The sequence below is a fragment of the Panthera uncia genome, unplaced genomic scaffold, assembly GCF_023721935.1.
Source record: "Panthera uncia isolate 11264 unplaced genomic scaffold, Puncia_PCG_1.0 HiC_scaffold_992, whole genome shotgun sequence".
Classification (NCBI taxonomy): domain Eukaryota; kingdom Metazoa; phylum Chordata; class Mammalia; order Carnivora; family Felidae; genus Panthera; species Panthera uncia.
In genome coordinates, this window is record NW_026060191.1 from 9,257 (window position 1) to 19,884 (window position 10,628).

Sequence of the window (10,628 nt, forward strand, 5' to 3'; positions counted from 1 at the left end):
CTTTTAGGGGTATTACAAAATTTTCAAACAAATATGAAAGTAGAAAGCTAATATGATATAATATTCATCACTCAGATACATCAATTGTCCTAATCCTTTCCAATCAGCTTATTTTACAGTCTCCTACAGTTCTATTTTCTGAAGTTTCCAGAGAACAGCCCTGCTCTTGCCTGTGCCTCTGACTCTCACTCAAGGAAGAGTGTTTCCTTGTGAGTCTGAACCCTGAGCCTCCATTCAGTGGGACTCTACCTGGAGGAATGACCTAGTTTGAGCTGATGTACCTTCCAGAGGGATTTTTTCTGGTTGCTTCAGCCAGACTTCCCAATTTTTTTATTTTATTTATTTATTTTTGGGACAGAGAGAGACAGAGCATGAACGGGGGAGGGGCAGAGAGAGAGGGAGACACAGAATCGGAAACAGGCTCCAGGCTCTGAGCCATCAGCCCAGAGCCTGACGCGGGGCTCGAACTCACGGACCGCGAGATAGTGACCTGGCTGAAGTCGGACACTTAACCGACTGCGCCACCCAGGCGCCCCCAGACTTCCCAATTTTTATGTTAATTCTTATGATGGGGGTCCCAGACCACGAGGCTAATGTAAGTCTGAACCCCAAGTACACGAATGGCGTGCGCCCATGATTCCAAGGTTTCAGGAGTGTGTTTCTCCCCCACGCTCAGATCGCAGCCCAGTGTAGACGAGCTGGCTTGCCACATTCCCCTTCCACTGAACTGGTTCTTCTCTCTTAGCCACAAGTGTAGCCTCTAGGCTCCCAGCTCCGTGCAGGGAAAGGGGAAGCTTACTTCCAGCCCCCTATCCCCACCAACTTTGTGTGGACAAGACTTCTCTCTCGTCCAAGCCCTTATTATGACACGGGGACCCACGTCTCCTCCGTAAGTGCATGTGCTTAAAAGGTCAGGCCTTCATTCCTGGGACGTGGACCTTTAAAGTTTCCTTCTTTTAAAGTCAGCTGTTGGCTTAAACGTTTGCCACGTCTCACCGGGCATTTCTACATGCGCGTAGCGGGAGCTTTGGGGTTATCTAGTTTATCGTGTTGTCCGACTGTTAAAGCCAAAGCCATTGTTGTAGTTCACCACATCACTCACAACTGCAGGGTAAATGTGGGATCCCAGGGTCCGTGAGACATTTTCTCTGCACCCCTCGCAAGTCAAAGCACTGAGGATCCGACCTCCAAGACAGAGAAAGGCGTCTGTCCAGAGATGGAGAATAGGGAGTCTCTTCCTCTTTCTGAAAATTTAACCAAGCAAGCAGCAAGGGGCACAAGCAAAACGGTGAGCCCGCCTTTGCGGTGTGAGCACAGCCCGTGTCCGCCCGCAGAAGACCGTGGGAGCAGCCTGGCACAGCCCAAGCGCCGTTCTCAGTGTGACCCTGAATCAACACCAGGCCCTGCCTCTGTTCTCCCCTTACCTGGCCGTGAACTATCTGGACCGTGTTTTTAAAACCCCCCAAGAGCTGCCGGATGTTTGCAGACACGGCCGCCAGCCCTTCTCCAGGCCCCTTCTCCGCGTGCCCAAGTGAAGTCTCTCAGAGCACCTGATACCTGCTTCGTCGCGTGAGCTCCCGGAGACCGGGCCGCCTTCGAAGGCTGAGCCGGATCTCTGAGCGTGTGCCTCCGGCTCCGAGCCCGGGGACGGACGCCGCGAGCACTGCACGCGTGCTGAGGGAGTGAACGAAGCGGAGGGCGCCGGGCCGGCTCTCGTGGTGGAGCGGGCAGCGGAGGCCCAGAGAGCACAAGTCCTGGGCGGGATCCAAGCTGTTGTGGCTTGCCTCCAGCAGATCGGGGTTTGTAGCCGCTAGGTTTTTACATCCTAAATTATTTCCTAGTAATAATAAGAGTTGGCATTGGAGCTACCGGACCATCGTGTGAACGTGGTTCAACAGGAAGCTCTTTATAAATGGTTGATCAGCCAAGGAAGCTAGACGGAGCCGACGGGGAGCTTCCCTGGGATTATACGAGGAAAGGGAGGCAGGATCCAGCGTGGAATCCACGTGGACGGAGTTCCGGAGCTTATACACCGGAGGCCTCATTTAAAAGACAAAAACAGCAGTGACCACAAGCTTTCATTATTGGATGTTTTTCAAAACACAGAAGTACGAGATTTGGTTGTAACCGGCTGATATAAGGTCACACACAAGGGGAAAGCTGACAACCTCCCCTCCCCGCCCCAGGACCCTAGGACACCCACACCCGCAGTCTGGTCAGTATGCTCTGAACACTTTCCCTTCGCTCATGCAAACCCGGACAAGTTCACGTGGGGTTTAAATTGTTTCTTATTCCCCATATGTTATCTCACTATACTCATTACTCTGCCGTTTGCCTTTTTTTTCTTCATATATGACACACGCTCCTTACCAAAAAAAAAAAAAAAAAATGGACCTAAACATTCCTTTCTAACTTCTTTAGCTATTTCTACGAGCACACGAGGGCACCATCTTGCAAAGGTGGTGAGCTCCACAACTGGTGGGGGTACTGGGGCCACACACCCTTGCCACCCACGGTCCGCCTTTTCTTTCCACGCTTTCCCCCACCCTTACGTCACGGGGTTGCCAGATCCAGCAAATAAAAATGCATTACTTGGGACAGAAACAGTTACAAAATAATTGCATGGGACGCAGCTATACTAGAAAAATGTGGCCCTGAAACTGAAATTTCACGGGGAATCCTATATCTCATCTGGCAACCCGATTATATAAACACGCACACTGGGAGTCCCACCATAAACACTGCTTTGTACCTCTGACCCCAAACACCCAAGGACATGTCTCCAGGCCAGATGATGTGGCTCTTCTCTCTTAATAGCCACATAAGAGCGCACAGTGTGGCTTCCCTAGTCTGTCCCTCCTGTCCCAAGCCCCCAGAAGGTTCCTCTGTGTCTCCTGGGTGTCACCTGCAGCTCAGGGTTTGTGCTTTGGGGACCGGGGACAGCAGCACGGAGACATAGCCCAGGAACTGGCTTTTGCACTTTAAACACACCAGGTTTTCTATACGCATTTCTTCAGGAGAAAGGCTGGCGGCCGGCTTCACGGCAAGGAAACCGAATGAGAACCTCCCGCTAACCTGGAACAGAAAAGGTGCCGCCGATGGAGAAGACTCCGTTTTATACCGTCTTCCTGCACCCCCCCCCCCTTGGCAGTCTTTCCTTGTGAAAAGGGAAGGATTTTCTTCTTGGGTTTTTTCCTCTTACAAGAAAAGGTTTAACTATTTTCCTTCGAACGGAGATACTGGTTTGCCAGCAGCCGCAGAGAAACCAGGAGAGAGGCCCCCGGCTCTTGGGCCTGGGAATCCCAGGTGTCAGGCACCTGGATCGGACATCCGGGCTGTAGTCTGGACACCGGGGGAACCCAGGCCTGTCTCTAGAGACTGAAAATACCCTTTCCTGTCCACCTTTCCTGAGATTCCTCACTGGTCCTTCCCGGTCAGAGACGCGGCTCTAGGAGCGGGCAGGACGGGAAGGGACAATGCGCAGGGAAAGGCAGAAACGGAAGGAGGCAGGGAGGATGCGGCTGCCGGGGGCAGGCCGGGGCTCAGGACGCACACCGGAGCCGGGAGGCTGGTGTCAGAGGCCCACGTGCACCCCCCGCCCGCAATCGTACCCCCCCCCCCCGCCTTTTTGCCTGGCCTTTAGGGACACCCTAGGGCGGCCGGGAGGGGAGGGCCATGGAAAGTGGGTGCGTTAGACACCCACTCACGCCTTGTCTTAGGTGAGTCAGGTGGGCCAAGGCTTTCCGGTGGGAACCACTTCCGAGTTGGAGGAAGGGGGGGGGTGGGCAGAGCGCAGCGCCTCCTCCCACAGGCCGGGCACCCGAGCTCCCGCACAGCCTCTTCCCCATCGCAGAGGGAAGCCCACCCTCAGTCGGGCGCACGCAGCCCCCAGCCACGCCCGGACCCCGCCCCTACCCTGCGCTCCGCCTCCGACTCTGTGACCCCGGCCCTCTGCCCTCTGGCCCTCCCCAACCCCGAGCCCCATCCACGGCCCAGACCCCGCCCCCCCTCCTCCACCCCGCGGACCCGGCCCCCAGTACTCTCTCCGGCCCCCTCCCCGCTGGTGCCTGAACCTACCCCCCTCGTATTCCCGGAGCCCACCCCGCACGGACCCCCAGCCCCGCCCCACGCACCTTTGCGCACGGAACCCGCCCTCCCAGGACCCCCGGACCAGGTCCCCCCAGACCCCGACGCGCGTTCCGGGACACTTGGCGGGGCCGTCCGGCCCCCTGCACGCACCGCAGGGACCCTGGCGACCCCGGGTTGGGGCCTCGCGCCCAGGGCACAGCGGAGGCCCGCAGGCCTGGGCGCGTCACAAAGGCTCATCGCCGGCGAGGGCGCGCGTCCCGGAGGCCTGCGCGGAGTCGGCGTCGGAGCGCAGGCGGCGCGGGAGCAGGCGGGCGGCTCGCTGTCCCCGCAGCCCAAACCGGGCGCAACGAGCGGGGCGCGGTGAGCGGGTAATGGGGCCCCTGCCGCCTCCTCCTGGAAACAGGCGTCCTCGGGCACCTCCGGGCCGTGGGTGACGCGGCTTCCTTAGGTTTCTTCCCGGGCTGGCAGCTCCCCGCCTGGGGGACAGGTCTGTGAGCCCTTGGGGTGGGTTCCGATCCCTGCCCTCTCTCTGCGGGCCTTCGCGGGGAGACTTTCCCAACTTGCAACACCTCTGTTTCCCCACCCGCAAACTGGGTGTGTTCACCGCGCCCAGCAGGGACCCCCCCCCCCAGAAGCGCCTTGGCCTCCACTTACCAGGCGCAAACGCGGTACAGCCTCTGATACACACCAGGCACCTGCACGGATCAGCTCATTTAATCCTCCCGCCGCTAAGACAGAGGCGCCACTGTTATCCCTGGTTTTCAGATGTGGAGACTGAGGCACAGAGAAAATTAACTTGCCTGAGGTCATCCCTAGCAACTGATGGAACCAGGACCCGACCTCTGAGCTCCGCCGCCTGCGGCTGGCGAGGTCGTTTAGGAGGGGAGGCTGTGCCCAGTACCGACTGTGGCTTTTGGCTTTCCCAGCCCGCAGATCGGTTCTGCCCACACCACCCCGTGGTTCCGTGTCTGAGAGCTCCTGCGCCCATGACTGCTAGGGCAAAGGCTTTTGCTCAGCTCTGGGAGTGGCTTGGCCTCTCTCACGCACCTAGCTCCAAGCAAAGTGCTGGGGACCCAGTTCTGTGAACAAAGAGACAACCCTCTCTCTTCCTTTGTTCAGTGTGCAAGTGCGACTCACGAGAATGAGGCCGTCCCTGGTCTCAAGGGGTGTGTGAGTCCCGCGGGAGACAGGCTGGGCCGAGGATCATCGTCAGGGACGGGCACGGGCGAGAGGGGAACCCTGGACGGGGCCAGGCCGCTGCCAGATCCCGCGTGCAGGTCTGCCTGGATCCGGAGGTGGGGGAGGGCGCCGGGCCCCAGAGGACCCGGCAGAACCAGCCTCCCACACGTCACCACCGTCAGGGGCGCCCGGGGGTCCGTCACAGGGAGAGCCGAGAGGAGAGCGGCACGGACGCCCACCGCGGTTGCACGCGGATCCTAGACGCAGCCGGGGACAGGCACGGAGAGCAAGTGAGCGACGCTCACGAGCTCACGCGCAGACGCATGTCCGTCCCGCATTGAGAAATGCGATTAATGTGTCCCTCGGCTCCTGAGGGCTGTGTGACCACAGGCAAGCGCCCTCACCCCTCTGGGGCTCAGTTTCCATCTGTAAAGACATACTTCCCAGAGCTCCTCCGGCCCTGCGGTTTCATGAGCCGTGAGGATAATCTCGGGCCACTTGGTAAAGTAGCCGGCAGAAGCGTTCCGGGGCCACAGGGCCGCAAGCTTGAAGAGCGGGGCCTCTGGGAGAGACAGGGAAAGGGAAAGAGGAGAAGTTTCAGGCCAGGGAGACGTGGAAATCACGCCGTCAGGAAAACTTCAGCAGATGGCTCCTGTAGAAAGTCCCAGGGCCCAGCACCCCAGGTGGGCGGTGGCCGGGCCCTCCCGGGGCCTCCCTAGCTTCGTAGAGGTCTCGCCTGCAGCCCGGCTGCCAGGTCGCCCCACTTCTATGTTCCCAGTCACCGTGTCCTGCAAAGAACGCATAAACCCACGCATCCCCCCCCCCCCCCCGTCCCGCCGCCCTAGCCCCAGGCTCGGAGCCCAAAGTCTGCTCTGGCCATTCATCCTCCCCCTCCCTGGAGGGTCCTTTCTAACGTCAGACTGACAACACCTGTGGACGCAGGATCCTTGGCCCTTGCCCGGCCCCCGCGGCCTCATGGGAGGCTCTCCGCCCGTGACCCTTGATGTGCCGCTAACCCTTTGAATGCAAACACCCGCATCGGCAATTCGGTGCCAAGCAGCCAGGGTCCCCATCCCCAGAAGGGGACCCGGCATGTCGGAACTCCAGTCTTGGCCCCTGGGACGCAGCCTCTGTCTGCATCGCTCCGGGGCCCCTTGACCCGGCACCTCCCCCCTGTTCCGGCTCCAACCCCCGCCCCCACAAGTGAAGTGACAATTTTTAGTTCCCCGCACGTGAACAGATCCCATTCGTTCCCAGTTCTGTGGCTTTGCGCCACGGTGCCCGCTGCCCAGAGTGCGTCCGCTCTCCTCCAGCACCGCCAGGCCGACCCGGGCTGCCTTGCGGCTCCCACGCAGCCCGCGAAGCCCCTCCCAGATGCCGCCTCCTCTGGACAGCCCTGTCCCCAGGCTTCTCACTCCTGGGACCGTGCTGGGCGCGGGTCCCGGTGTGCGTGTGTCCGAGAGACCCCGACGGCCTGGGTCTCTGCGGGCCTTCACGGCGAGGCTCTCGCCCCTCGCGGAAGGGCTGCACGTGAGGCCGGGCTGCGAGTTCATTCAAGGGGGTCTGGTTTCTGTTCGGCAGGTCACGGCGCTTCCTTTTTACTCCCCACAGAAGACGAGCGGTCGCTTTTGTTTCCTCGTTTTTGGAAGCCCCTGCCTACCGCACGGCTGCTCTGGACACCCCGGCTCCTCGATGGACGAAGAAAGCCAAGCCGTCCAGCCCCGAGACCAGAGCTGCTGGGCCGCCCTGCCCGACGTGTGCCTGCGTCGCGTGTTCTGGTGGCTGGGAGACAGGGACAGGTCCCGGGCCGCCCTCGTCTGCAGAAAGTGGAACCAGATGATGTACTCGGCTGACCTCTGGCGGTACAGGACCATCACGTTCAGCGGGAGACCCTCCAGGGTGCACGCGTCCGAGTTCGAGTCGGCTCTTTGGTACGTGAAGAAATTTGGCCGCTATCTGGAGCACCTGGAGATCAAGTTTCTGAACCCTTACGATGCCGTGCTCACCGAGAGGTTCCAGGTCACCATGCGAGGCCTCCTGTCCTGTCTGGGCAAGAGCAACAACCGCCTGAAGTCGCTGTCCGTGCAGCACCTGGAGCTGGACCGTCCCGTCTGGAGGAACAGCACCCGCGGCTCGTTCATCAAGAGCCTGAGCTTCTTCTTGAAGAAAGCGGGAAGGCAGCTGGATCACCTCAGCCTCAAAGGGGCCAGGCTGACCGTGGAGCAGGGCTGCGCCGTGCTCGGCTCCCTGAGCTGCTCTCGGGGCGAGAGCCTGGTGTCCCAGCTCAACATCGAGGACTACTTCAGCCACCACCTGGCCGTCTACAGCAGCCCCCAGTTCAGCAAGACCATGGCCACGTTCCGCAGCCTGGTGTCCCTGACCCTCAACTACAACTGCATCTCGGACGAGCTGCTGGACGGCCTGTGCGAGAACAACGCCAGGACCCTCTGGACCATAAACATCAAGTGCCACGTCCACGACCCCCACGGCCAGGTCATCTGGGGCATGTCCTGGGCCAGACTGGCCAGGCGCGCCTCCAACCTCAAGGTGAACTTCTTCTTCGAGCGGGTCATGAAGCACGAGCGCCTGGCCCGGGTCCTCCTGCAGGAGATCCCCGTTCGGGGCCTCAGTCTGAGAAGCTGCTACTTCAGCGACCCGGACTGGTCCATGAGGCCCACGCTGACGGATCTCCTGCCCACCTTCCGGCACACGCTGCAGGTAGGGGGGCCGAGGGCCGGGAGGCTCCCCCAGGGCAGAGGCCTCTCCTCTGCTGCCTGCTCCCGGCCGGGCCTGTGCCCACTCAGACCGACGCTCGGGCTATGTTCCCGGACTACGCGTCCCCCCCCCCAACCCCCGCCCCTGCCCCAGGGTCACAGCGGGCGACAGCTACTGCTCACCTGTGCACGCGCAGCACGAGGCACTTTCGGGTGGGCTACCCGCCAGGGAAAGCCCTCTGTGCCCTCTCGGAGCCTCTCCAGGTTGAGGGCGGGTCTGAGGCCGCTTCCTCCCGGCACCGGGTCCCGGCAGCACACGGGAGTCTGACTCCAGACCAGACCCACCAAGTCACTGAGGAGCCCAGGGGCGTGCGCGGCCCTCTCCCCTGGCCGCTTCCCCATCTGTAAAATCGGGGTCATTGTGTCCCTCCAAGGACCTCCTGGGGGGCTGGGACGATTGAGGTCAACTGATAACAAATACCACCACCACCAACGAGGGCCTCTAAGTGCCGATAACTCATTTGAAGCCTGCCTGTTACTGTCCTTCCGTGGGGGGGGGGGGGGGGGGGCCGCCTGGTGGCCCGGCCGGGGGGCTGAGGGGCTGGGACCAGCACCTCGGGCTCTGAGCTCCAAATGCCTCTTGCAGATTGGGTGAAATCACCCACACGTCCCGTCTGTTACCTGTGGCCCTGGGGCCACCGTGGTCGTCTGACCCACAGCCGGGCCGCAGGCGTGTTGTGGGAGGACCCAGCCGGTCCCAGCATCTCTGCCCACTGCACCCCCCACCCCCCCCCACCCCGTCTCCCCTTCGCTGCCTTTCCAGAAACTGACGTTTGAGTTCAACAACAACCACGAGTCCCTGGACGAGGAACTGTGCTTCCTCGTCTCATCCTGCAGGAAGCTGTTCTACTTCAAAATCTGGGCTTTCCTGGACGTCAGGTTCGTGGAGCGGATCCTGAAGAGCCAGGAGGAAGGGCAGTGTTCCCTGCGCACTCTCAAGGTGGGGCCCTGGGTCTGTCTCCGGCGGTACCTGCACGGGAGGGGGCCCAGAGCCCCCTCTCCCCAGCAGCTGGCTTTGGGCTGTGCCCGGCGATGCCCGACCGTGTGCGCTTGAGGCTGGGACCAGCGTGGGGCCGGCCTGGCGCAGTCACGGTGCGCGTGTCGTGTTTCTGTGCTGCGCAGGTGCGAATTTACACGAACAGGTACGAGACCAACGACGAGGACAGGACGCTGCGTGAGATCCACCGGAAGTACAGGAAACTCATCGACTCCGAGCTCAACTATTTCGTCATCGCTTACCCCATGATGTAGGGAGCACTCTCCGAGGGCGTCGGAGCCCCCCGCCGGTTCCCACAGAAGGACCCGGAACCCTCCCTCCCACCCCCCGTATCCCTGTTGCCAGTTCCACCCCATCCGACGCCCCGACAAAGGCTGGGGCCGCTGGTGATGTGCCTTCAAAGTGCTATCTTTACCAACTACCCAGGGCTGGCTTCTCCTTTGTCCCTGGGCTTGGGCGGCATGGCCTGCCTCAGGCGGGAGCTGAGAGCCCGGAGCCACACAGAGCAGTGCCTCGCCCGACTCCTAGAACACCTAGAACACCTCGGGGGGCAAACAGAACCGCGCTTTCCCCCAACTGGCCAATTCGGAAAAGCCTGGCGTCCCTGGTGACTGCAGGAGCCCCAGCACCAGCTCAGCGCTGGGTTGGAAATGCACGTCCTCTGGGAGGTGGGGAAATTCCCGCTTGTAAGTTTTTTTTAACTTTTATTTATTTTTGAGAGAGAGAGAGCGCGCACGTGTGAGCAGGGGAGGGGCAGAGAGGGAGACACAGAATCTGAAGCAGGCTCCAGGCTCTGAGCTGTCAGCATGGAGCCTGAGGTGGGGCTCCAACTCACGAACCCGAGAACATGACCTGAGCCCAAGTCCGGTGCTTAACCGACGGAGCCACCCACGCGCCCCCAAACTCCCGCTTTTAAATGCAGCCGCTCAGAACTGGGCCCACCTCCCCTGACCCCTGCACAGTGATCCCACGCCAGCGGCTGTGGCCATCACTCCCACTTACAAAGAATTGTAATGTCCTGGGGACACATCCCTAATTCGGTGTTAAGCGAGAAGGCCAGGACACAAAGCTGCATGTTTGGTGAGATATCAATCATGTAAAGTGTGTAGGGGGGCGTTTTGAAAGCAGAGAAGAGCTACCCCAGAAATGTTAACAGCGTCCCTGGGTGATGGGATTATACGTGGTTTTTGTTTCCCTTTTTATGCTTTACCCCGCTTCTCAAACTTTCTACAAGGGCTGTGTGTTATTTTTAGAATGGAGGGGGGTGGTCTCCTGTGTTTTAAATAGGAAGTAATTACAAATCCTTGGGCCCAGGCCCCAGACATGTATTAATCCTGGTCTCTTGAGATTTTTGTGCATATATTTGCATATAGGGTTTTTTTCCCAATAGACCTCAATTAATAAAATTTCAGAATACCTTCGACAAGGGTCTCGTTGCAGACTTGATTTGCGCAGCCTTCTGTGTGCTCTGTCCGCATCTGTGCAGCTGCCCAGGCCTCTGTGAGAGCTCCTGTGGATCCAGTGTTTTTGAGGTCCCAGCACCTCCGTGGCCACGGCCCCAGGAACCACCCTGCAGCTGCTGGGTCCCC

At 60.2% G+C, this 10,628-nt stretch overlaps 1 protein-coding gene and 1 long non-coding RNA gene across 8 annotated transcripts; one reads left to right on the forward strand and one right to left on the reverse strand.

Annotated features, from left to right (window-relative positions):
• Nucleotides 1-535: 535 nt before the first annotated feature.
• Nucleotides 536-4,247, reverse strand: LOC125918558 (uncharacterized). Its single transcript, XR_007456476.1, has 2 exons — nt 4,134-4,247; nt 536-3,075 (listed from the first exon to the last, which is right to left on the reverse strand). It is a non-coding gene; the product is annotated as an uncharacterized LOC125918558 (long non-coding RNA).
• A 100-nt stretch (nt 4,248-4,347) lies between these two features.
• LOC125918559 (F-box only protein 39) lies at nt 4,348-9,460 on the forward strand. 7 transcript variants are annotated; one of them, XM_049624541.1, is made up of 4 exons: nt 4,348-4,449; nt 6,880-7,986; nt 8,806-8,982; nt 9,165-9,460. In XM_049624541.1, the coding sequence occupies exons 2-4, from the start codon at nt 6,961-6,963 to the stop codon at nt 9,291-9,293; spliced, it is 1,332 nt and encodes a 443-aa protein (XP_049480498.1). In that variant the 5' UTR covers nt 4,348-4,449; nt 6,880-6,960; the 3' UTR covers nt 9,294-9,460. The 7 variants fall into 7 exon arrangements, with proteins under 7 accessions (XP_049480498.1, XP_049480500.1, XP_049480497.1 ...); XM_049624543.1 differs by having other exon boundaries at nt 4,352-4,449; nt 6,850-7,986; XM_049624540.1 differs by having other exon boundaries at nt 4,354-4,576; nt 6,850-7,986.
• Nucleotides 9,461-10,628: the final 1,168 nt, after the last annotated feature.